This window comes from Carcharhinus amblyrhynchos, chromosome 7, assembly GCF_965287045.1.
Source record: "Carcharhinus amblyrhynchos chromosome 7, sCarAmb.v2.hapA, whole genome shotgun sequence".
NCBI lineage: Eukaryota > Metazoa > Chordata > Chondrichthyes > Carcharhiniformes > Carcharhinidae > Carcharhinus > Carcharhinus amblyrhynchos.
In genome coordinates this window covers 42,315,316-42,342,582 of record NC_137330.1, presented here as the reverse complement: position 1 = coordinate 42,342,582, position 27,267 = coordinate 42,315,316, and the positions used below count along the sequence as shown (strand labels likewise).

At 44.4% G+C, this 27,267-nt stretch overlaps 1 protein-coding gene and 1 long non-coding RNA gene across 2 annotated transcripts in view; both read right to left on the bottom strand.

The window, feature by feature from the left end:
- LOC145345578 (adhesion G protein-coupled receptor F5-like) overlaps positions 1-11,635 on the bottom strand; it is a 31,373-nt gene extending 19,738 nt beyond the window's left edge. The window contains exons 1-4 of the mRNA XM_080193415.1: positions 11,596-11,635; positions 9,412-9,501; positions 6,563-6,738; positions 2,794-2,967 (exon numbers count right to left, since the gene is read on the bottom strand). Of these exons, the coding sequence (XP_080049541.1) occupies positions 2,794-2,967; positions 6,563-6,738; positions 9,412-9,501; positions 11,596-11,635 (480 nt within the window). The remainder of the gene's footprint in view (positions 1-2,793; positions 2,968-6,562; positions 6,739-9,411; positions 9,502-11,595) is intronic.
- A 646-nt stretch (positions 11,636-12,281) lies between these two features.
- Positions 12,282-18,553, bottom strand: LOC145345442 (uncharacterized). The gene is made up of 3 exons (XR_013887067.1): positions 18,470-18,553; positions 16,898-16,987; positions 12,282-12,321 (listed from the first exon to the last, which is right to left on the bottom strand). It is a non-coding gene; the product is annotated as an uncharacterized LOC145345442 (long non-coding RNA).
- Between the last annotated feature and the right edge of the window lie 8,714 nt (positions 18,554-27,267).

Genomic DNA, 27,267 nt, shown 5'->3' with positions numbered 1-27,267 from the left:
TTTCAGTCAAAAACAGAATGTTTTGCAGTAATTTGCTTTCAATTTTAAATTTTAAGTGATACTAGTTAATAAGCTGGACAGATGATCTAGGAGTTCTTGATACTCTCGTAAATGTGAGTGCAAGCTGAGTTTCCTTGGTTACCCTGGTGGGAGTCTGACAGAATCACTCAGAGAAGGGCCTGAGCTTTATCCCCAATCTCAACTGGGATTCCTTCTTTTGCTCTTGAAATAATGGAAGAGCTCAGGTTGAAGACAAGGGTTCCAAGCTAGTAGCCTTAGAGTGTACATTTCCTACTTCGCTGGTCTATGTGGGAACTACTCAAATCTTTTCTTAAAATTCTAACACATGTTCCCTTTGTAGGGAGACTCGAAGAATCCGTGAATTGTGAAAGACAGCGCATTCTTTCAAAGTTAGCAGCCAACAGTGGAGCAGGTGGACATCAGAGATGCAATGGTGCCGGCATCTGCTGGCTGTCTTCCCGCTGACTTTGCAGATGCCAACAAATTCAGCACTTGTAAATATTTGTGGATGCAATCTCACTAACAGTGGGTGTCACAATGTGATCAATGATAACATTGGATCTGTTATAGTGTGACCAACAGTAACGAGTTGTCTTAATATAAATAAGAACCTGTTGGGAATTGTTGAGAAGCTTGCAATGGCCCAGGGTGATGCCTCAAGTGTTGGAGTAATAAAGTTTCTTTATTAAACTTTTTCCTTTGATTTATGAGTTGGTGTAAGTTTTGTTATACTTTATTTCTTACACCTGAAGAGTTCCTTCTGAAGGATCAATGGTGGGAATTGTGCCCTGAAGGGTTTTGTGATCCAAAGGTTTTTCATATACACTGATAATGAGGAGAAGCTTTAATGGAATGCTTGTATATTTTTGGTAATTGGTTATTGAGGTAGGCGGAATGTAGAACCAAGGCTACTATCAAACCAGCGGTTGTTTGATTAAATGGTAGATTGGTCTTGAGGGGCCAAAGAACCCGCTCCTGCTCCTTATTACACAAACATATGTATGGAATAAAAACTGAAAATGTAATGATGTGTGAGGGAACCACTATCAGATTACTGCCCAAATGGTGAAGATTAAGAATGGAAAATTCCTGAAAAAATGATGTTTGAATGTATATGTGTCATTAATCCTTTCCAGTTGACTTACAATTCTGCTTCACTGATGCTCTTTGAATGGTAGAGGTAAATGCCTGTTGCAAGATTGAAAACTGGGAGGCGATTTTCCCAGCCTGCTGCACTTCACTAACAGCACAGCAGGCTGGGGGATCAGCTCAGGCCGTTTAACAGGCGCTCTGCTGGTGGGGGTGGGGGGGGGGGGGGGAGGAGGAGGGGCACGGCCTTTGCATATCTCCGGGGCATGGATTTCTGGAGTCATCAACTCCACTTCAGAAATCCCCCTACATCTCCCCTCCTGCTGCCACCACCACCACCACCACCACCCCCGCGCCCCCCCCCCCCCCACCCCCCCGCCAACCCCTGCTAGAGGTGGTTCAATCCAGCAGGAATAACAACTCCCTATTAATGGGGGGCCTGCTGGAGTGAAGGGAGACCATGGAGGCACCCCAGGTGGATGGGGGCAGGGGGGTGCCCCTGGGAATTGCCAGCCTGATCCATTGCCGATGCCCAAGAGGCACTTTGCCACTGCTCACTGGGCATTGGGCCATGCCAAGGGGGCAGGAACAGAAGGGTCTGGGGCCCATGGGGAAGAGGGGAAATGGGTGCAAGGTCTCACTTTCAGTCTGCATTGGGATCAATAGCAGAGGGAGGGGAAGGGATGATCAGGATTGGGGGGAGGGGGGTTGGGTCTGCCAGGAGAGTGGTTGGGGAGATTGGGGTTTGCAGGGGGCAGGGGACATTGGGAAATGTCTGGGAGGCCAGTGATTGGAGGAAAAGGGGGTATCGGAGGGGTAGCATTATGCCGGGGCTGGCCAGTGAGCTAGCTGGCCAGCGATCGGGAGGCCATCAGTACGGGGCTACTGTGCGTGCGTCGGTCTCCACTATGATAGATCGGTGCATGCGCAGTGGTTCACTAAGCACTATGCTGCTGGCCTCTTCAGCAGGAATAGGCCCCACTACCTGATTTCCAATGTGAATCTCCCTGAGGCACTCTGCAGTGCTCAGTGTGTGGGGGGTTCCTGCTTCAAAAAAACAGCAGGAGTTACTCCATTTTTACACGAATTTGGCACTTAGAATTTTTTTGGGAGAATTCCGGTCCTGATGTTTGGAGTAGTTGTTGGTATTTGACTTTAGCTTCAGGAGTAAATTATAAAAATAGATTTTGCAATGTTCATTTGATGCCTTGGGTTTCCTGAACTGATTTAGCACTTGTCAAAAGGAAGAAGGTTGGCATTGATTCTGGGACTGGAACTGTAACCTGTTGTAAGCCTAGAGCAGTATATTGCTTCCCTATTTATCAAATAGCTGTAGAGCACAATGCGTTATATGCTGGTGAGAAGCCTACACAGGAAATGAAGCTACTTCAGTGGCTTCAAGGCTGAATTGAAGGTAACATTCCATGTTGTGTGGAATGACAGTGGAGAGTCTCAGAAAGTTACGACTACACACCTTTGCCTGTCACTGTCAAAGGAAGTCAGCAGAAAGTAGGTGACCATGTTGGCAAGTCCAAGAGAAACATTAGATTTAATGTTGAAATAACAGAACCAATGGTCCTCCACAATATAATAATTGTAACTCTTTTCAACAAATTTTAACAATAATTGACATTATATTTGAGCATTTTGACTTTGATCAATACCTCATGGTTATTTTTTTACCTGCATCACAGACTCGTTAAGAGAAATATTTGTCACTGATGCAAAGACCTTGACGATGTCAACTGTGGCTATGAGGTTTCCAGGCGTTGAAATAGTTTGCGCTTGTGAAATGTTGGCTAATTTCACAACCAGATTGCCAAGATTTTTTTTTAATTCCGATTTGTTCTGAACGAGCTGGAGATAATAATATAAAAGATTTAGAAGGAAAAACAATGTTATTATATGGTTTGATAACCTCATAGTGAAGGCACCCCTAGGTAAGAACAGTCATAATATGATTGGAACTTACATTCAACTTGAGGGAAGGAAGAGTGGTCCAAGGCCTAAATAAGGTCAATTATAAGACAGAGCCAGCTAAGGTAAACTGGGAAATTAGGTTAAGGGATGGGTCAGTAGAGATGCAATGGCAGCTTTTTAAGGAAATATTTCAGAATATTCAAAATATACATTCCAGCTAGAAAGAAAGGCTCTAAGAGAAAGGCACCTCATCCACAGCTAACTAAAGAAGTTAAAGATGGTATCAAAGTAAAAGAAAAATATAATTTTGCAAAAATGAGTGGTAGGTCAAGAAGATTAGACAGAAAAAACAAAGAATGACCAGAAGATTAATAAAGAGGGAGAAATTGAAGTACAAGAGAAAGTTTGCTTGAAGTGCAAAAACAGGTGAAAGAGTTCCTTAAAAAGTAAAGGAAGAAATAAAGTGAATGCTTGTCCTCTAGAGAATGATTCTAGGCAATTAATAACAAAAAATAAAGAAACAGCAAATGATCAATCTTCACTGTGAAGTGTACAAATAACATCCAAGAAATAATTGTGAATCAGGAGGCGAAGGAGTGGAGAAGCTTAAAACAATTACAATCACCAGGGAAAGGTTACAGAGAAAATTATTGGAACCAAAGACTGACGAGTCCTCAGGTGTTGATGAACTTCGTCCTGGTGCTTACAAGAAGTGACTATTGAGATGGCAGATGCCTTGGTTTTAATTTTCCAGAATTCTCTAAGGTCTAGAAAGGTCCCATCAGATCACAAAATAGCGAGTGTGACCTTTCTATTCAAGGAAAGAGGAAACTGAATGTAAGATACTATAGACCTATTATCTTAACACCTGTCAGAGGGAAATTGCTAACAATTGGAATCGATTGTTAAGGTTATAGCAGGGCATTTTGAAAATCTTGTTGCAATCAAGCTGATTCAAGCAGATGGTTTGTGCAAGGGCAATCTTGTTTGACTAATTCATTGGAGTTCTTTGAGATGCAACAAGTAACGTGGATAAAGGAGAACCTGTGGATGTCTGTTCTTACATTTCCATAATGTGTTTGATGAGGTGCCACAAAGGTTATTACACAAAATAAGTGGTCATGGTGTGGAGGGGTGTAATAGATTTGCATGAATTTGAGAATAGCTATCTAACAGAGAACAGAGCTGGCATTAAAGGGTCAGTTTTGGATGGACAAGATGTGATGAGTGGAGAGCCACAGGGAACAGAGCTTTGACCTCAATTGTTTACTATTTATATCAATGACTAGGATGATGGTTGCTAAATTTTCTGATGGCACAAAGACAGATAGAAGAGTAAGTTGTGACGAGGACATTAGGGGTACGATCTTACTGACTCAACCCACTGGTTGATTGGTGAGTAAGCTATTGAGAGAGATGGAAAATCAGCATCGTGCCTAGTTTCACACCTCTTGTGATCTTACTGGCACTGATTTGGTGGCAGTAATCGGTGAGGGGTGAGGGAGGATGACACACAAAGTCCGGGGTGGGGTGGGGGGGTGAGATTGGCACAGAAAGCAAGGTGGCGGCTCCCAGCATCTGTAGTAGTGGGTGGGGGTGGTACCAGTGCAATGGTGCCCCAAGAGGTCAGCAGACACCATCACTGGCAAGATTAGATGGCCCCACTCTCCCCGCCAGCCACTGGTGAGAATCACATCTGGGCATTTTTTAATTAACTAAATGCCAGACAATTGTGACTGGGAATGTGCTCAAAAACATATTGAAACATAAAATGTCCTGGGGGGACTTGATAGGGTGGATGCTGGAAGGTTAGAGTACAAGAGCTGGTGTCTAATGCTACAGCTGTACAGAACGTTGGTTAGACTGCATTTGGAGTACTGCGTCCAGTTCTGGTCACCTTACTACCGGAAGGACGTGGAGACCCTGGAGAGAGTGCAGCGGAGGTTTACCAGGATGCTGCCTGGTATGGAAGGACTTGGGTAAACTGGGGCTCTTTTCCTTAGAAAGACGGAGATTAAGGGAGGATCTGATAGAGGTGTATAAAATAATGAAGGGTATAGATAGAGTAAACAGTGGCAGGCTTTTTCCTAGATTGGAGACAAATATCACGAGGGGCCACGAGCTTAGGGTGAGGGGGGAGAAGTATAATTTGGATGCTAGAGGGAGGTTTTTCACACAGAGGGTCGTGGGGGTATGGAATGCACTACCAAGTAAGGTGGTGGAGGCAGGCACGCTGGACTTGTTTAAGGTTTACTTAGATAGACTCATGAGCGAAACAGGGATGGAGGGTTATAGGAGACTGTTTTAAATAAGGATCAGAGCCTCGGGATGTTCCTGGAAATCTAATGTTACATGTGTTGATGTTTTGTCTCTTTTACTCCGCAGGTGTGTCGGTCCACCTTATTGTCTAACGAGGGGCGTGCACACGATGGGTCGTGCATGGGCTGCTCTTGAATGTTTCGAGAGTGGCCTAGTACTTCGCGTCGTTTGTGTATGCTTAAAACTGGACCAGCAGATGGGCACCACAACAGCTCAGTGACTATCACTGCTAGCTGTGCAGATACATGGATTTGGGCCAGTGTCTGTGGGAGTTTGCGCATTCTCCCTGTGGTTGCGTGGGTTTCCTCCGGGTGCTCCGGTTTCCTCCCACACCCCAAAGGTGTGCTCTTAGGCTGACTGGTGTAACAAATTGTCCCTAAATTATTCTCCCCTTAATCTGGTTTCCAATGGGGGTATCATAAGCATAGACATGGGTCAAGGGTGGAAGAGGAAAAATACATTGTTAAGATGGCGGCATGGGCTCGTTGGGCTGAAGGGCCTGTTTCCCGTGCTGTGTTGTTCTTTGTTCTTTGTTATTTCCCAGGGGTTTAATGTAAGAAGTCTCCCATATAAGACAAAGGTGAGAAGAAATTATTTTCTCTCAGAGGATTGTGAACCTTTTGAGCTCCCTTTCTAGAGAGCAGTGGAGACAGGATTGTAGAACAATTTTAAGGCAGAGGTAGGTAGGTAGATTCTTGATTAACAAGGAAATGAAATATTATTGAGGTAGGGGGAATGTGGAGGTGAGGTCACAACCAAACCAGCCATGATCTTATTGAATGGCAGAACAGGCCGAAGGGGCTTAATGGACTTCTCATGCCTTCAATTTGTATATCAGTTCTCTTAATATCTTGAAAACTTTGATCAACCTTCTAGATTCCATGGAATCTGACACAGTTTATGTCACCACTCCTGGTAATCCAGGTGTTGCTCTGGAATATCTAAGCTGCATACCCTCCAATGATAATTTCCTTCCCAATGTGTCAAAAGCTGAACGCAAAACTCCAGGTTTGGTCTAACCAGGGCTTTGAGGTACATTTATAGCAAATCCACAAAGAATTTTCTAACCTAAACAAAAAGGCTGAAACAGAATATTGACCTTTGTTACACTGTAGAAATATTTTTACAAGAGGAATATGGTAGTTAGATCAAGGTAAATTCTGAAATATTGCTTGTCAGAGAAAGAAGGGAATAAAATACAATGGAATAGTACCGTTAGTATGTTACTCAATTCAGGTGATACACAGAAATCTTCTATTAGTCCGTATGTTCCATTTTTGAGGCACTTTCTCTTCAACGTTCCCTCCTGATTATTTGAACAATTTATGCTTGCAGTCTGTCCTGACTCAACTATCCCAAAGCATTGATTAGGATACAGGCTGCAGTTAACTGATGAAAGAAAACAACACACATACAGTTATTATCAGAATGTCCAAAAAACTGTAAACATTAATGGAGATCCATCAGTGACTGATGTGAAAAATGCTTTTATGGAACTACACATTATAAATTATTCTACTGATTTGCTTTACTTACTTAACTTTCAAAAGTGAAGAATCAAACAAGTTGACTGTCATTTCAGACCAGCTCTTTTTGTGACATCCAATTAAGAGTTCACAGTTTGGAAGCAGTTTGCTGCAGCTTTCTTAAAGGAAGGCAGCTGTCTTTTAAATAGAAGCAGGGTAAACAAATTGAGAAATGATATTGGCCATTTTGGCATTTAATGGGGTCTGCTACGACAACCACCGACACTCTTAAATTGTGCATGAATTTCCTGTCATCTTGTCTGGAGTAGGATGGAAAGTAGGGAATGGTGTGAACGAAGTATGCATGAGATAAAGCCTCTGGTCTGGAAAGTAGTGATTCCAAAATGGGCTTCCGTGTGCTTAGTTGCTTCTATATTTTGAGACTTTTGACTAAGGAAGCCTTATACACTACAGTTCAGTATCACGAGTGGAGGATATGTTTGGTGAAGGTATGTCCAAGCTATGAAACCAGTCTGGTCCTCCCAATTTGGTAAATTTAATCTCTTTTCTATCGCTGTAACTACAGATTCTGAAAATTTTAATATTGACCACATCCTAATTGGGCGACTCTCCCAAAAAAGTTTTAAGTGCTGAATTTGTGGGAAAACTCAACTGATTGTTCAGTGGGTGTTCAGACTCAAATCTCCCAACCTCTGTGCAATGCAGAGATCACAATCGTGAATATCATTTAAAGCTCAGGGGATGGGGCTTATTTATGCCAGAATCTGACAGGTCTGAGACTCTGTGCACGCCTTGAATGAACACCGCTCAACAATCACCAGGCAAGACTGTTCACTTCCTGTTGACGAACATTTCAGGGGTCACAGGCATTCGGCCTCTGATCTTCAGGTAAACATTCTCCAAGGCGGCCTTCACAACATACAACAGCGCAGAGTCGCTGAGCGGAAACTGATAGCCAAGTTCTCCATACATGAGGAACCTCAAACGGGATCTTGGGTTCATGTCACACTATCTGTAACCTCCATGACTTGCCTGGGCTTGCAACATCTCATTTACTGTCCTGTCTGGAGACAATGCACATCTCTTTAACCTATGCTTAATGCTATCTCCATTCACATTGTCTGCATTTTAAGACTTGATTAGCTGATTGGCTGTAAAGACTCGCATTCTAATCAGTATTCTGTAAACTGAGTGTGTGCCTTTATATGCCTTGTTTGTGATCAGAACTCCCCACTCACCTGACAAAGGAGCAGCGTTCCGAAAGCTAGTGGCATTTACTACCAAATAAACCTGCTGGACTTTAACCTGGTATTGTGAGACTTCTTACCCAGCTCAGTTGCTGGCCAACCGGGGACCCTCACTGTGCTGCCCCTCCACCCATCCCCACAGCCAGATCACAGCACGTCTGTCAATTTGTGGGCCAACCCCGAACCCCCCACATTCTCGACCTCCCGATCTCCAGCCACCCTTCAGCACTGATGATCACCCCTGCAGACCCTCCCTCTGGCAGACCCCCTGACAGGCACACCCATTCCCCAGCAGACCCCCACTCAGCATGCCCCATTCGCTGGCCTCCCTCCAGCCCTGACCAAACCCCATGCAGAGTGGCAGCGGAACCCCCTATGCCCACGGATTGCCACCAAGGCCCTACGTTCAGCAGACCTCATCCCCTATGTCCCATCTCCCTGGCACTGCCTGATGCCTGGTGGGCAGTGCCAAGGTGCCCCCTGGGTGTCAGCAATTTGCCTCCTGGGCAGTGCCAAGAGGGCAGGCTGGCACATTTAGGATGCCCATGCCCAGAGACACTGCTCCTTACTGCCCGACCCCCTGGGGGGCCCCAATTGCCTCCCCATTCATTCCGACAGGGTCTCCTGCTAGTTTCCCGAAAGTGGAGGGCTAGTCTGAACCCCATGGGAGAGAAATTGTACTGGCGGGGTGGGAGATGCTTGCAGGCCTGGAGACTTCAGTCCTGGGCCTGCCAATCACATTTAAATAACATTAAAATAAGATTTAAATAACTTACCTGTTGCTCCCATCGGTTTACCGCATGGTGCCGACCATGCTGGATACAAGCGGGAGATACAAGCGGGTCAGGAATGCATGCGCAAATCCTGCAAATCAGCCACATGCAATTCTCCCATCGCACCATGCTAAAAAATTAACATGGTGCAATGGGAGAATTCCCCCTCCCTGCCCCCGATGTGACTTTTGATACGCAGTCAGAAGTTAGTTTGAGTTGAGAGTGGCACTGTGGTTTGCACTGTTGCCTCACAGTGTCAAGGATCTGATTTCGATTCTGACATTGGGTGATTGTCTACATGGAGTTTGCACGTGGAGTCTCCTATGATTTTTCTCTTCTTCCCACAATCCAAAAATGTGCAGATTAGGTGAATTAGCCATGGTAAATGCGTAGGGTTGGGACGGTGGGCCCGGGTAAGATGCTCTATCAGAAAATTGGTGCTGATTCAATGGCCTCCTTCTGGAGGGATTCATTGTTTCTAACACATAGCAAAGAATTGTGGAGAAAAAGAAAGTGTTATTATCTTGATTATTTAAAGCAGTAAATATAACTTACCACTTTTAGCATCCTGACACACCGTAATGGTCAACGCCTTTGGAATTCCTGGACATTGAAGTCTTTGTACATTGCACCTTTTTCTAAGTTCTGAAATATTAAAGTGTACAAAGCAACAAGTTAAACATTCCAGTTATTTCACCAAGTCAATAGTTGCCTTAAGAATGTCAGCATCACACAAACCAATTTTCATTCAATGTGATTTTTTAAAATTCATTTGTCGGACATGGGCATCGCTGGCTGGCATGCATTTATTGCCCATCCCTAGTTGCCCTTGAGAAGGTGGTGATAAGCTGCCTTACTGAAATGCTGTAGTCCACGTGCTCTGGGTTAACCCACAACGCCGTTAGGGAAGAAGTTCCAGGATTCTGACACAGCAACTGTGAAGGAACAGTGATATATATCCAAATCAGGATGGTGAATGGCTTGGAGGGGAACTTGCAGATGGTGGTGTTCCCATGTATCTGCTGCCCTTATCCTTCTAGATGGAAGTGGTCATGAGTTTGGAAGGTGCTGTCTAAGGATCTTTGGTGAATTGCTGATTCCCTCGACATGATATCAAGAAATGGTTGAGCACAATGAAGATAGCAAAAACTATGGGCCTCAACAACATCCCAGCTGTAGTACTAAAGACTTGCACCTCTGAACTAACCACATTCCGAGCCAAACTACAACACTAGCATCTACCTGGACAATGTGGAAAATTGTCCAGGTATGTCATCTCCATAAAAATCAGGACAAATCCAATCTGGCTAATTATCACCCCACTATCCTACTGGCTTGTGCTTTGTAAGTGGTGGTCAGGCTTTGAGGAGTCAGGAAGTGAGTTACTCAGGAGAGAACACCCGGCTTCTGAACTTTTGTGTTTAACGCAGTTGAGTTTCTAGGTGAGGGGAAAGCCCCAGAATTTTGATGGTGGAAGATTCAGTGATGTTAAAGCTACTGAACGTTGAGGGGAGACGGTTAGGTTCTCTTTTATCGAAGTTGGTCACTGCCTGGTACTTAATGTAGTGCGAATGTCACTTAACACTGATCAGCTCAAACTTAAATGTTGCCCAGCTCTTGCTGCATGTCAGCATGGACTGAATAATGACAGATTCAATACATGAGAAGCTCAGTGCCAACCTGCTTGATCCAACCACCACCTTAAAATGGATTCCCTCCACCACTCATGCACAGCAACAGCAGGGCATATACCCATATTCAAGATGTACTGTAGAAACTCACCAAGATTCCTTTGGCAGCATCTTCCAAACGCACAGCCTCTACCACCTAGAAGGACAACTGGGACCATACGTACCATGGGAATGTTGCCACCTACAGATTTATCTTGTTGTTGGCTGGGTCAATCTTCAGGCCACTGGATTAGCATTTGTTGGTTGGTATCATGGTAACGAACATTGGGCACAAAAGTTGACTGAGCTACCTATCCAGCACTATGGCCTAATCAGCTGCCAGACTTGCCCCCCTGCCCCCCACCCACACCCCCATAGCTAATATCTGCTTATGGACATCAAGGTTGTAATATAATGATGGCAATTTGAACTTCAATGTAATATTTAATTCAACATCATTAAGTGAAAGGAAAAGGAATTTGTATAAGAGTTCCGTAGCAACTTTAAATTCAGCTCCATCAAGTGTGAGGTTGGCATACTATTTATTTACATTGATTAGTTAGAAGTTTTAAAATCTACGGAAGAACTTAGACATTGCACAGACAATGTAGTTTGACGCCAGATGGGATTATCGTAATTTATTTGATTAACTGAGCTAACCGGCATGGTGGCACAGTGGTTAGCACTGCTGCCTCACAGTGCCAAGGACCGGGTTCAATTCCAGCCTCAGGTCATTGTCTGTGCGGAATTTGCACAATCTCCCTTTGTGTGTGTGGGTGTGCTCTGGTTTTCTCCCACACTCCAAAGATGTGTAGGTTAGGTTGATTGGCCATGCTTAATTGCCCCTTAGTGTCAGGGGGACTAGCTAGGGTAATTGCCCCTTGATGTCAGGGGATTAGCAGAGTAAATATGTGGGGTTATGGGAATAGGACATGGGTGGGATTGTGGTCGGTGCAAACTCGAAGGGCCGAATGGCCTGCTTCAGCACTGTCGGGATTCTATGGATTCTACGACCTCCATTTTCCGGACAGTGCTATTTAAAGAATATTCCCAGCTTGACTTCAATTACCTCTCTGCCTTCTGTTAATGTCCAATGTTTGTGTTGCCATAGTGAATACATTGCTAGTTTCATGAAATGTATCACCTGAAAGAGGTAGTAGAATGTACCCTTGTCTGGAACACAGATTGCAGATATGCAGGTAATTTGCTTGGAACAAGTTAAATAATGGTTTCTATTTATAGATTAGGAAGTTTCAGGGAAAAGTCAAATCACTTCCTCATAGGTCATAATCTTTTATGCTCTTTCCACTTGCGACAAAATTGAAAAAGCACACACTATATAGTACTGAGCCAGTCTTACTTCACTCTGTTTAAGATGAACTATTCTGTAAATATTTTAATCAAGCTTACAACACAGGAGACCATGGGTTAATTAATCATTAAAGTCCATGGAATTACAGGTTTATATCAACACTCAGTATGAAATATTAAGCGAAGTTCTGGATTCATAATCTACAATTTACGGAGTGGTGTTTCCATGTACATTATCCTGATAGTCTCCTAAACATTCAACAGAAAGTCTATGGAAATCCAGGGGAAATGCAATAAGCAGCATCATAATAATTCGTATTCATATTGATCTGTTTATAAGATATGGAATATGCTGAAGTTAAGGGACATGGAATTAATTTAGATTTTACCACAGTGCCTTAATCACTGGATAACATAAATGTGCAGATGTATTTTTTGTCTTACCATTAATTTCTTCACTCCTTTTGTACCTTTGAAATGACCGCTGTGAGACATACAAATAAGACATATTTATAAAATAGATTTAAATTACAAAGGTCAGTCATTGTCCTATGCCCAAAGCACAAGGTAAACTACCATTTTTCATGCTTAATTTGGATAGATATGCAACAACGTCACATTCACTGGCTGGCCAAGAGAAAATCATTTTGGATTCATGCAACCTATTCAAAATAATTAATTCAGGATGGTCGCTGAATGGCTCTTGGTAACCATTTAATGGTCATTTAAAGGTTATGAAAGAGGTCGTCAGACAGATCAACAGTCAGGGCGGCATGGTGACAAAGTGGCTAGCACTGCTGCCTCACAGCGCTAGGAACCCAGGTTCGATTTCAGCTTGGATGTCTGTGTGAAGTTTGCACATTCTCTCCATGTCTGTGTGGGTTTCCTCCGGGTGCTCTGGTTTCCGCCCACACTCCAAACATGCACAGGTTGAGTTGATTGATCATGTTAAATGTGTGTTATGGGGATAGGATGGAGGGGAGAATCTTGTGGGATGCTCTTTCAGAGAGTCAGTGCAGAATTGATGGGCCTGATGGTCTCTTTCTGCACTGTAGGGGTTCTATGGTTAGGTACAACATAGTGGATCACATATTAGTGGGAGGGCAGTTAGGGGACAGAGACAATTATATCTTAAGGTTAGATAGATAGAGGTGAAGATGAAAAGAAAGAGGTATGCAATGTCAGATAGAAAATACGTTGGAAAATGAGGCTGAACATAGAAGGACCAGAGGGGAAATGAAAAAATAACTAATCATGAAAGCAAGGAGGGAACATGAAAAGAGACAGGCAGCTAACATAAAAGAAAATCCCAGGTCTCCTATAAGCATATAAATAATAGAAAGAATGGTTAGAAAGAAGAGCAGGGATAAAAAAGGAGGCTTGCTCATTGTGATAACCCTCATAATTTGCAGGAGGAATCATTGATTGACCTTTCAGTAGGACTCATTGAATATAAACTCCCTGGGGATTAATAATTAACTGACATGAGCTCATATACCAAGCCCTGTGAAAAGCAGGTGCTGAGTTGACCATTATTCCATTATGTGGCGTTGCCAGTGTTAGACTGAGGTAGGCACAGTAAGTAGTTAGTCTCACAGTACCAGGTTAAAGTCCAACAGGTTTACTTGGTAGCACGAGTTTTCAGAGCATTGCTCCTTCATCAGGTGAGTGAAGAGTTGGGTTCACAAACAGGACATATAGAGACATAAACTCAATTACAAGATAATGGTTGAAATGTGAGTTTTAACGGGTAATCAAGTCTTTAAAGATGCAGACAATGTGAGTGGAGAAAGAGTTAAAGACAGGTTAAAGAGGTGTGAATTGTCTCCAGCCAGGACAGTTAGAGAGATTTTGCAAACCCAGGCATGTGACATGAATCCAAGGTCCCGCTTGAGGCCGTCCTCATGTGTGTGGAACTTGGCTATCAGTTTCTGGTCAGCGATTCTGCGTTGTCATGTGTCCTGAAGGCCGCTTTGGAGAAGATCAGAGGCTGAATACCCTTGACTGCTAAAGTGTTCTTGACAGGAAGGGAACACTCCTGCCTGGTGATTGTTGAGTGGTGTCCATTCATCTGTTGTTGTAGCGTCTGCATGGTCTCTCCAATGTATCATGCCTCGGTACATCCTTTCCTGCAGCGTATCAGGTAGCCAATGTTGGCCATGTTGCAGGAGTGTGTACCATGTTCCTGGTGGATGGTGTTCTCATGTGAGATGATGGCATCCGTGTCAATGATCCGGCACGTCCTGTAGAGGTTGCTGTGGCAGGGTTGTGTGGTGTTGTGGTCACTGTTCTCCTGTAGGTAGTTTGCTGTGTACAATGGTCTGTTTGGGGTTGCGCGGTTTTTGAAGGCAAGTAGTGGAGGTGTGAGGATGGCCTTGGCAAGACGTTCGTCTTCATCGATGATATGTTGAAGGCTCTGGAGAAGATGTTGTAGCTTCTCTGCTCCGGGGAAGTATTGGACGATGAAGGATACTCTGTCTGCCGTGACATTATTCCATTTTCTCGGTTGGTACCTGTTGTGTTCACCACAGGCTTGTGGTTTTTGCTTTACTTCATTTTGTACAATAAAGTACTGTTCCTTTACAGCCGACTCCTGGAGCTATTATACACATGTAGGCAGGAGAAACAGCGGAGGCCCTAAATGAGTACTTTGCACCAGTTTTCACTAAGGAAGAGGATGCTACCCAGGCCAAGGTGAAAGAGAATATAACTGGTACACTAGAGTAATTTATAGGCAAGAAGGAGGTGTTAGAAAGGCTATCTTTACTTAGAACAGATATAGCACCAGCACCGGATGAGATGCAACCTATGGCACTGAGGGAGGTGAGTGTTTTAGAGGCACTGATGATAACCTTCCAGTCTTCCTTAGACATAGAGCTTGTGCTTGAGGACTGGTGAATTGCAAGTGTTACACCTGTATTCAAAGAGTGGTACTAGAATAATGTCAGCAACTACAGACCAGTAAGTTTGACTTCAGTGGTAGGGAAGTTATCATTCAGGACAAAATCAAAAGTCACTAATACAGATGCAGGATTATTAAGGAAAGTCAGCATGGATGCATCAGGGGAAAATCATGTTTAATTAACTTGCTGAAGTTTTTTGAGGTAATACAGAAAAGGGGACTGCTGTTGATGTGGTGAAAGCAGCTTTCAAAAGGTATTTGATAAGGTGTTACACAACAGACCTGTGAACAAAATTCTAGCTCATGGAATCAAGGGCAAAGTAGATAAGAAATTGGCTGAGTGACAGGAAACAGAGGGTAGTGATAAATAGTTATTTTTCAGATTGGAGGAAGGTTTTTGTGAAGTTCCCAGAGGTCAGTGTTGGGGCCCTTGGTCTTCCTCATAAATATTAATAACCTGCTAGTGCTCAGAGCATGATTTCAAAATTTATAGATAATATGAAGATTGGAAATGTTGTCAACTGGGATGAGGATAGTCTTAAACTTTAAAAGGACATTTCATATTGTTGGATGAGGCAGACAACTGGTAGATGAAGCTCAATGCAGAGAGGGGGTAGGGGTAGTGATTCATTTTAGCAATAAGGATGTGGAGAGACAGTATAAAATAAAGGGAGAAACTCTTGAGGATGGGCAGGAACAAAGAGACCTTCATGTCTATGTTTATAAGTCATTGAAGCTAGCAGGACATGTTGAAAGAGCAGTTAATAAAGCAAATGTTATCCTAGGATTTATTAGTAGGAAATTGTGCACAAGAGTAAGGAGGTCATGTTAAGTTTGTATAAGACACAGGTTAGGCCTCATCTGGAATACTGCATCCATACTGGGCACCATGCATGAGGAATGATATGAAGGCACTGGAGAAAGCACAGAGAAGATTCCCAAGAATTATTCCAGGAATAAATAACTACAGCTTTGAAAATAGATTGGAGAGGTTGAGTCTGTTTTCCTTGGAGAAAAGAAGGCTGAGAGGAGACTTGATCATGGTATTCAAGATCCTGAGAGGTGTGGATAAATAGTGAGAAACCGTTTCCTCTCAAGAGTATATCAAGAACTATAGAGGTCACAGATTCAAAGTAATCAAAAGGAGTAGAAGTGATGTGAGTAAAGTTTTTTTCATTCAGATGATGGTTGGAGTCTGGGATGTCCTTCTTGAAAAGGTGGTAGAGGCAAATTTGACTGAGTTATTCAAAAAGGAATTAGTTTGCTTTCTGAAAAAATAAATAATGTGTAAAGTTGTGGGGATAAGCCAGAGAGTGGAATTAGGCAGGATGCTCTTTCAATGAGCCAGTGCAGACTCGATGGGCCAAATGGCCTCCATCTGCACTCTAAATACTCTGTGATTCAGTAATTTTCTCCAATATTTCCTGTCATCAGTAGAAGCATAGAAATAATTACATTTAGACCTTAATCAATAATCTAATCGAAACTTAGTAACCTTCTTCTAGAGTTCAGGGATGGCCCGGTGGCACAGTGGTTAGTATTACTGCCTCACAGCTCATTGTGTTCATGCAGGTTTGATTTCTGGTTGGGTCACTGTCTGTGCAAAGTTTGCACGCTCTCTAAATGTCTGTGTGGGTTTCATCTGGGTGCACTAGTTTCCTCCCACAGTCTGAAAGACATGCTGGCTAGGTGCATTGGCCATGTAAATTCAATGTACCCAAACAGGCACCGACAGTGCGGTGGCCAGGGGATTTTCACAGTAGCTTCATTGCAGTATTAATGTCAGCCTATTTGTGACACGAATAAAAATAAACTTTAAACTTCTTATATTCAATCATAATATAATTACTTCCTTCATATCATTTACCAAATTGAACGCCATTAAAATTTTCCAATCATTTTCTTTATTGTTTCCCTCAAACTCTGCATTTATTCTGTTTAATGTTTTATAAAAGTTACCAGATTACAATTGTTTGTTTTAATTCCAATGTGACATTTCACTGCTTGAATGCCTTGAAGATATTCAGCACAGGCAATCATGACAGAATTAGATTTAATCAGAACATTTTTTTGAAATGGCATGACAAACAAAATCTGATCGTTATTGTGAAGATGCACTTGCATGTATTTTAGGAAGCTTGAAAGAGGAGTCACTTACTTGTGAAGTGGTCTGTGAACTTGGAAGTGACGTTAAAAGAGATAAAAATATAATCGCCAGAAGCATCACGCCCATGATTTTCAGATTTTTCTGGAAGAAAGTTTTTTTTAGAAACTGAAACATTAACCTGAACAGTGGAAATGTCAGTTTGGATCTGTTCACTCCTGACAAGGTAACCAGCCTGGAGGCTGCGTAATGCCTTCATTAGCAGTTAGCTGAAGAGCAATGTGATGGCATGGCAAGCAAGGCTGGATGTTTCAGCTCAAAGTCTAACAGCTGAGGGGCCCAACTGAGATTCCAAGCTTGAATTTTGACTTAAACAGCAAGTAGCTAAAGAATTTACAGAAGAATTTCCCCATCCTGCAGCAAGGTGCTGCCTTCTATTTAGATGAACTCCTCGCTGACCTTGCAAACTTTGGGAGGATCAGCACAGAAGTCAAAAATAGATGCAAACACTGGGATGAACAGCTCACAGGTTTTTGGGCCCAAAATCATTGACCTAGTTGGTTGTTCGAAACACGGAGGCATATGGATAAATGATACTGGAGTGCTTACGAAGGAGTCACAGAATAGCATTGCTTGCTAAATGCATACTCCAAATGTTGCTAAGCACATCATGACCAATTCCCTACTTAAGTTATTAAAGGGAATCAAATTCCAGAAAATCACAGCATATTAGGAGAGATTTCTGGTAAATAAAGAAAAAATACTGCACAAGTATTTTCATTTATTCTTGGGCTGTGTGCATGAAGGCCAATCTTGCTTATCTCTGCTGCCCTCGAGGAGGTGGTAGTGGGACCGCTGTGTGGCTTGCTAGGTCACTTCAGTGAACACTTCCAGTGGGCAGCATTGGTGTGGGACTGGAGTCACATATTGGTCAAACCAAATAAGGACGTTAGGCATCCACCTGACAAGTCATTAGTGAACCATTTGAGATTGACGCCAAATTCCCAAAATTTTATTATAGAGTTTGAATTCAAACTCTGAGGATTTTAGTCCAAAGTTCTGGATTCCCAATTGAGAAAATAGTGATAATGTTATAGTACCCTTCATGTACTCAGATTGTCCCAAAACAGTGCATTCAGTGATGTTTTGAAAGTTAATACAGCAGTCAATTTGTACACATCAAGCTTCATTAATATCAAATGAATGAAAAACCAGTTTTCACTTGTGTTGATTAAGAGGCTGGAACAATTGCATATGACAAATAATGGAAACAAAGTCGACTCCATAAAGCCACTTCAAAGTGAATAAATCCTGTTTAAGGATTAATTCTTGTTACAAATATTAATTATACATCAGCAATAATTTGATCATTTTTAACAGCAGAACAGATCAAATCCTGAAATTCATCATGTTTAAACCATTGTACATGTTTTGAATAATCTATGAATTTGATGCAAGGAATTTCTGTTCTAAGAATGCAAAAACAATCAAGTTGTGAGCTTTCTTTAACCAAATTTGACCACATTTCTTAATTAGTTTAAGAGAATCAGCAATTATATGCTTCATTGATCAGTATCTCGGAAAAAAATAAGACAACAAAGCAGAACAAATAGAATAATTACTCACAGTTTCCCCAAATGCTGCAGTTATTTTGCTACAAATTTAATTAAAACAGGTCTGTAATCCTCCAAACCGCACTGTTTGCCAGATGAGGAAAATGTTTTCTAACTCACTTTTCCTTCCAAATATAAATGATGATGCAATAAGCTACCAATCCTAGCCAATGGCATCATGTGACATTCAACTAAATCAAATTATAATAGGCTATGTAAAGAATTTCATTTGCATTTGCATTTTCAATAAAGTTTTGCAAGTACTTATTCCATTACTGGGGAATAACAACGTTAGATTAATCTTTTAGACTAAATTGATAATTCTAGCAGATAGAAATTGGGCCTCGTTAAGAACTGTTCCCAAGGGGGCCTTACACACATGTAAATGAGTGGCCCAGAGATTGATTTAAGATGCTTTGGAAAATTGGTATCCAAGGAGTGAAGTAATTGCTTTGCTTACTCTGCATAGTTTCAAGACACATGGAAATGGCCAAAGAACTGGTTGCCATTGGATCTTGGAGGTACTTGGTTGCCAGTTATCATTGCCTCCCTTTGCCTACCTTTCTTCTGCTAGTGCTTATCTTAGGCCATTGCTGTTAAGGGAGGTGGCCAGAAATTCTTTCATACAGAGATATGAGAGACAGCATGGTAGCCCAGTGGTTAGCACTGCTGCCTCACAGCACTAGAGATCCAGGATCAATTCCAGCTTTGGATGACTCTGTGCAGAACCTGCATGCTCTCTCTGTGTCTGCTTCAAAGAGCAGCACAGCACAGGAAACAGCCTCTTCGGCCCTACAAGCCCGCGCCGCCCATTTTAACACTCAGTGAGTGCCTCGTTCCAATCCTTCTTCTACCTATGACTTTTGTCTAAGTCTCTTGGACTCCACAATAAAGGGGTGCAAATTTAGAGAATTATATGTGCGCCAGATTAAGGGAGGTCTAATTTAGGGACAATTTATTTACACCAATCAGCCTAAAAGCACGTTTTTGGGGTGTGGGAGGAAACCGGAGCACCCGGAGAAAACCCACGCAAGCACGGGGCGAATGTGCAAACTCCCACAGACATCGACCCAAGTTGGAGATCCGACCCGGGTCCCTATATCTGCACAGCAAACAGTGACAGTCACTGAGCTGTCGTGTTGCCCGTCAATTAGTCCAGTTTAAGCGTACACTAATGACGTGAAGCACTAGGCAACACTCGAAGCAACATCCAAGAGCAGCCCTGGCACGACCCACTGCATGTATGCCCCTTGTTGGCCAACAAGGCGGACCGAATCAACTGTGGATGTAAAAAAAGAGACATCAATAAACATACACAGCTTATACAGACATTCATGGACATTCGGTTACCTCTGGCTGTTCCAGTTTTCTCCCATGGTCCAAAAATGTGCAGGGTAGGCAAACTAACCATGGTAAATTACCCCTCAATGTCCCAAGATGTGTAGGTTAGATGAATTAGCTACAGTATATGTGTGGGGTTACAAAGGTAGGACAGGGAAGATACCTGAGTAAGATACTCTGTCAGAGAGTCAGTGCAGACTCAGTAGGCTGAATGGCCTCCTTCTGCACTGTAGGGATTCTAAGCATTATATGGATAAAAACACATGAACCAGCGAGATAAAAAATAAAAGCAGGATAGTCCATTCAAAGAACAAAAAAGAACAAAGAACAACCCAGCACGGGAAACAGGCCCTTCGGCCCAACAAGCCCGCGCCGCCGCATCACCCTACACCTATTCTACCCTGCGTGTCTACGAATAGAACCCCTGACTTAGCCAGATTCAGGGGAGAATAGTGTCAATTTGGTAAAACCAATTAGCCTAAGAGCACATCTTTGGGGTGTGGGAGGAAACCGGAGCGCCCGGAGGAAACCCACGCATCCACAGGGAGAATGCACAAACTCCCACAGACACAGGCCCAAATCCATGTATCTGCACAGCTAGCAGTGCTAGTCACCGAGCTGTTGCGGCGCCCGTCTGCTGGTCCAGGATCAAGCACACACACCGACACGAAGTACTAGGCCACTCCCGGAACCTCCAAGAGTAGCCCACGCACGACCCACCGTGTGCATGCCCCTCGTTTGACAACGAGGTGGACCTCCACCTGCGGAATAAAAGACAAAAACGTTAATCACAAGCCTGCTTTTCCGGTGTCTCCCGAGGTTCTGACCTTATTTAATAACCTCTACCATAACCCTCCATCCTCGTTTCACTCATGTGCCTATCTAACTGAACCTTAAACGAGTCCAACGTTCCCGCCTCCACCACCTTACTCGGTAGCGCGTTCCATACCCCCACAACTCTCTGCGTAAAGAACCTTCCTCTCATATCCAAATTATACCTCTCCCCCCTCACCCTTAAATCATGTCCTCTTGTATTTGTAACCAATCTAGGGAGCAGTCTCTCACTATTGACTCTGTCTATTCCCTTCAGTATCTTATATACCTCTATCATGTCCCCCCTCAATCTCCGTCTTTCCAAGGAGAACAGTCCCAGTTTCTCCAACCTTTCCTCGTAACCCAGCCCCTCCATGCCAGGCAACATCCTGGTAAACCTCCTCTGCACCCTTTCCAGAGCCTCCAAGTCCTTCCGGTAGTAAGGTGACCAGAACTGGACGCAGTACTCCAAATGCGGTCTAACCAACGTTCTATACAACTGAAGCATTAGACGGCAGCTTTTAAACTCTATACCCCTTCCTATAAAGGCTAGCATTCCATAAGCCTTCCTGACAACATTCTCCACTTGTGTCGCAACCTTCATGGATTTGTGAACCTGCACTCCCAGGTCCCTCTGTGTTTCTATACTCCTAATTTGTCTACCTTTAATCACATAACTCCTCTCTACATTATTCCTTCCAAAATGCATCTCCTCGCATTTGTCAGGATTAAATTCCATCTGCCACCTATCTGCCCAATGCACCAACCTATCTATATCCTGTTGTATCACCTCACAATCCACTTCAGTACCCGCCAACCCTGCCATCTTGGTGTCATCAGCAAACTTGCTGATCACACCACCTACGCTCTCTTCCAAGTCATTTATGTAGACTACAAAGAGGAGAGGTCCCAGTACTGAGCCCTGCGGCACACCACTGGTCACTGGCCTCCAGCCGGACAAAGTCCCCTCCACAGCTACCCTCTGTCTCCTATTACCCAGCCAGTTCTCAATCCACCTAGCTACCTGACCTCGTATCCCATGCGCCTTAACCTTTTCTACCAGCCTACCATGAGGGACTTTGTCAAACGCCTTACTGAAATCCATATAGATGACATCAACGGCTCTCCCATCGTCAACCGTTTTTGTCACCTCCTCAAAGAATTCCACCAGATTCGTAAGGCAAGACCTCCTTCTAACAAAGCCATGTTGCGTATCCCCAATCAGACCGCAACGCTCCAAATGCTCATACATCCTACCCCTAAGTACTTTTTCCATTAATTTCCCTACCACCGATGTCAAACTCACCGGCCTATAATTTCCAGGGTTATCCCTGCTACCTTTTTTGAACAGTGGTACCACATTTGCTACCCTCCAGTCTTCTGGGACCTCACCTGTGTCCAAAGAAGAGACAAAGATTTGTGCCAGAGGCCCAGCAATTTCATCTTTCACCTCCCTAAGCAGCCTGGGATAAATACCATCAGGCCCCGGAGCTTTATCCATCCTTACGCTACCTAAAAGCCCCAGCACTTCCTCCCTCGTAATAGATATTTCCTGCAGCTGATCCTCAGCTCCCTCTAACAGACCGCACGATTCCGAACCCCTCTCCTTCGTGAATACCGACGCAAAGTATTCATTCAGGAGCTCCCCCATTCCCTCCGACTCAATACATATCTCCCCACTTTTGTCCCTAAGAGGACCAATTTTCCCTCTAACTACTCTCTTGCTCCTAATATAGGAATAAAATGCCTTCGGATTTTCCTTAATCCTACCAGCCAAAGCCATTTCATGCCCTCTCTTCACCCTTCTAATTCCCCTTTTTAGCTACCTCCTACTCTCTCTATATTCCTCCAGCGCACTCTCCGTACCCAGTTGTTTCATAAGAACATAAGAACATAAGAACATAGGAGCAGGAGTAGGCCATCCAGCCCTTCGAGCCTGCCCCGCCATTCAATAAGATCATGGCTGATCTGTCGCTGCTCAGTTCCACTTTCACTTTTTTTTCGACCTAACATACGCCTCCCTCTTCTTCCTGACCAAGTCTTCAATACCCCCTGTAATCCACAGCTCTCTAATCCTACCTTTCCCATCCTTCCACTTAACCGGAATATACCTCCCCTGCAACCATTTCATTTTGCCCTTAAAAGCCTCCCACTTGCCAACCGTGGACTTGCCAGCTAACAGTCCCTCCCAATCAGTGTCCTGCAGCTCCCTCCTAATCCTGCCATAGTTCGCCTTTCCCCAGTTCAGCACACTCCCGTTCGGCCGGCACTCGTCCCTTTCCATTTTTATCCTAAAGTAGACGGACTTGTGGTCTTCAACCATTCAAGTTTGCTTTGAGATTATTAAGATCACAATACTCTTTCTACCTTAGGCCTAATTCCCTGCACTATCTCCTTCTCCCTTAATCCCCTCGATACTAAAAAAAATCTGGTGTGAATATACTTAATTACTAACCATTCATAACTCTCCAGGATAGGCAAAGCAAAAAAGGTTCACAAATGTTTGAGTGAAGAAATTTCTGCTAATCTTAGTCCTAAATGGGAGACATCTTATTCTGAACTGCGACCTCTAGTTCTTGGGCTGGTTTTTATGCCTAGGACAAGCTCTGAGCACACCAACTTCAAGGGTGAGCCTCCCTCCACAAAGCCGTCTTTCCTGCTCTAATTTTTTTGATGACAGCCCCATAATTAGTATGAAGTGAGACATCCATCTATACCTAGAAAGTAGTCCTGCCTTGTAGAGCCACTGGCCGATCAGAGGCTGGCAGCCCTGCATGCCCACAGCGCCAAGTGGGAGCAGTAGGCATTTCTGGTTCTGGTTGGATAGGCCAAGGGGGACATGGGAGATAAAACAGTGAAGGAGCCTCTGCCACAGGGCCCAAGTGTGGTGACAGCACCCCACTCTGACAGGATGAAAAGTCATCCAGACTCAAAACACTGGGGGTGATTCTCCCATCAGGCAGGAGATTCGCTTGTCTGCCGAACTGTGGGATTTGTGCATGCGTTCCTCACACGCGCATCTCGCAGCGGATCCCCCCTATGGGATGCAGACTCAAACTCATAGGTTATTCAAAACATGCGCAAACAGCAGGTAAGTTATTTAAATCTCTTTTTAATCTATTTTAAATATTATTATTGGGCTCCTGACTGAAGTTTCCGGGCCCGCTAGTATGTCACTCTCCGCCAGTACTATTTCATTCCAGTGGCGTTCCCACTTTTAGGGTATTAGTGGGATGACCTGCTTGAATGAAGGGGAGGCAATCTGGGACCCCGAGGGGATCAGGCAGCAGGAGCGTGCTGCCCCCTGGGTATGAGCATCCTGCAGTGCCCGCATCTGCCTCTGGCATTGTCCAATGGGCAAAGTGCTCCTGCCCGGGGGGGGGGGCACCATGGCACTGTCTACTGGGGATGGGGCAGTATCAAGGGGTCGGGGTCTAAGGGGCAGGGCTCTGTGGGATTGGGCCGAGGGGTGATGGGGGGGGGGTGGTTCTGCTGCCATTCTGTATTGGGATCAATCGGGGCTGGAGGGAGGCCAGCGATCAGAGTGGACTGGGGAGGATGGCTGGTCTGCTGGGGGGAGTCTGCATCCCATAGGGGGGATCTGCTGGAAGGGGGGCAAACATCACTGCTGCGGGGCGGTGGGGGGTAGGGGACGGGGGGGCTGGAGATTGGGCGCTTCTGGACAGGGGAAGGTCGGGGCTGGCCCTGGAATGATTGTGGCGCCCATGATCGGGCCACGGGAGGGATTGGGAAGGCAGCACTGTGTGAATCCCAGGTTGGCCAGCAATCGAGCTGTCCAGCAAACTGCAGGCTGACAGATTGGGGACACTGCGCATGTGCAGAGTTCCAGAACTCTCCGACTCCGGTGTGAATAGGCCCCGACCCCTGACCTTTTAACGTGGTCACAACTGTGATCTCTGCATTGCTCAGAATGTGGGAGATTTGATTGTGAACTCCCAGAGAAAAAGCAATTGTGATTTATAACAGTTTGCCTGCAAATTCAGCAATTAGAACTTTTTTGGGAGATTTGCCCCCATTAACTCTGTCCGTTCTTCACACATGCTGTCAGACTTGCAGAGCTTTTCCAGCATTTTCTGTTTTTGATCCTTTCTGTACATTTGACTTTTTCCTCCCCTCTCCTACCTGATCACATAAGGCCAAAGTTCTTGGAATGAAACCTATGTAGCCACAAAGAATAGAGTGAATCAAATTATTGATGTCCAGAAGCAACTGGGCAGCTCAAGGAGAGTCCCCTCCATACTCAGTAGAGTGGATGCCCAGGTTTCCAGTGGTCTGCTGTATTCTTCACAAACTCACTATGAGGAAGGCACTATCTTTTCCATCACGCACTCGGAGAGCACCCTCAGGAGCAGTAGCAGGAGGAGGAGCAGGAGCAGGCAAAGTGGATGAAGAGAAGGCAGAAAAGAGACATCTCATCTTAATTGTATTTAATGGGATGTAATTGGTGGGCATTAAGTAGAGACTCACATACTCCTGTGAAACAGGCTGAAATGTTAGTTGTTGGGCAAGGCAATGCAAGTTTGCAATGCACATCTCTGTAAATAAATGCTTAAAAAAGGGTGTCGAGAATGGCTCAATTTCTATTCTTCACCATTTTACTTTCTGGAATATAACACCCAGGACTGCTTTGCTCTGGCCTAACAGTCCACAAACAACTAATGAGTGCTAACAAAGAGACACCTAGATTTGAAATGTTGGTTCTACTCTCTCTCTCCACAGATGCTGTCAGACCTGCTGAGATATTCCAGCATTTTCTGGTTTTGTAATGAGAGCTTCCTCAGACTTCCTCATCATTACTCCATAATTTCCCATCTTTCAATCCATCTGCTCCATCTTGAATCATCCTCTTGGACAGAATCCTAAAAGAATATCAACAAAAATCCTTCCCATAAAACTATCCAGCAGCACATTCAAAACTGAGCTACTTACCTTTGTATAACCGCTCAGTGCCGTCCGACAGGATGCCTCTCCCCTGCTTTGTCCTCCTATGCAGTGTTATGTCTCTGACTGTAGCATGGTGAGTGAGGGGAGGGGAATGGAAAGCTGCTGACTTTCAAAGGGGCAAGGCTGCAGGTGGTTTTGGAGGATAACCTCAGGCAGCCACGGAGCTTTAGGATCCAGCTTTGCACTGCACCAGCTCAGCACAGGTGACAGCAGAATGGACTGGCTGGCTCAGAAGCAAGGGGACTGACAGAATGGCCTGAAAGAGGACAGCAGATTAATGCTGTGCTGCCTCAGCAATCCTAGTGATCAGCTGGGGAATAAATTGCTGGACTGCTGTGACAACCTGTAAGGCCCTTTGAACATAAGATTCACTGAAGCCTCAACCTGCATAGCAACAAGCATAGGTCTCATGATCTCCACCTGAACTTTCACTGTAGCACTGAGGTGTTGGAAGGTTTCTGCCTTTGCTGCAGTGGAGATGGTGACCAGACGTTCTGGGGGCAATTCTTGATATCTTGTGGACTGAATCAATTTGATTGAAAAGTGACACCTATGATAGGATCTTCAGGGCAAGGAAGAGATGGACCTACCATTCCACACTTATGCCTGAACAACTTGCACATCAGCAAACTACTGTATACTGACACACTGGAATCCCTTCAGCAAAAATCATCACATACTCCATCCCCCATACAGCTGGTACACAAATTTTTCTTCAACCCAACATCCTCAAAAAATTTCTAACTGCTTTGTCCAACATGATTTAGTTTTTATAAATCTATTTTGATTCTGCTTAATTGTATTACGATTTTCTTCTTGAGACACTAAGGGATAATTTAACACGGCCAATCCACCTAGCCTGCATATCTTTGGAACTGTGGGAGGAAACCAGAGTGTCCACAGTAAACTCACGCAGACACGGGAAGAACATGTCCTTAATAATATCCTGCTCCCTGCTCTCCTCAACACCCCTCCAAACACAGTGGGTCCTATTTTACCATTGCGTCGTGCCCATTTTTGTGTGCGAAAACATGTTTAAGTTAGGTGTGAGGCCATTAATGCGATTCGCACCCATATCTGCGCCGTTGGCCACTTTACCGAAACCCGGGAATGGTGGCTATCTGATTCACGCCTAAAACAGGTGCAACGGCGATTTAAATGCATTTGCGTGTATTTCAATTGAATTAATAAACTGCCCGCCCATCTTCATCAGCATTTCCCCCTTTACCGCTGTGTTCACTGATCTGGAATTGTGCCAAAATGAACCTGCTGAATAAAAATCTAAATCGGGTGCTCCAGCTGCTGAAAAGCGAGTTCAGAGTTTCCAATGGCTCTCTGACTCAGGTCAATGGAGGGGGAGAAGGAGCGAGGCAGGTCAGATCATTCTCTGGTTGTGTGAGGGGGGAGGGCTGATTGTTATCTGGTTGTGGGGGAGGAGGGCTAATTATCTGGTGGGGAGGGAGGAAGAGGCGGGTCAGATGTTCCCCTGGGGGGAGGGGAGTGAGGCCTGATCGTTCTCTGAGGTGGGGGAAGTGAGTGAGGCTAAACCATTTTTTGTGGGGGGGAGGGGGGGGTTAGTGAGGCCAAATCATTCTTCGGGGGGGGGGGGGGAAGGGGGGGAGTGAGGCCAGATCATTCTCTGAGGGGTGGGGGAAGTGAGGCCAGATTGTTCTCGGGGGTGGAGGAGGGAGG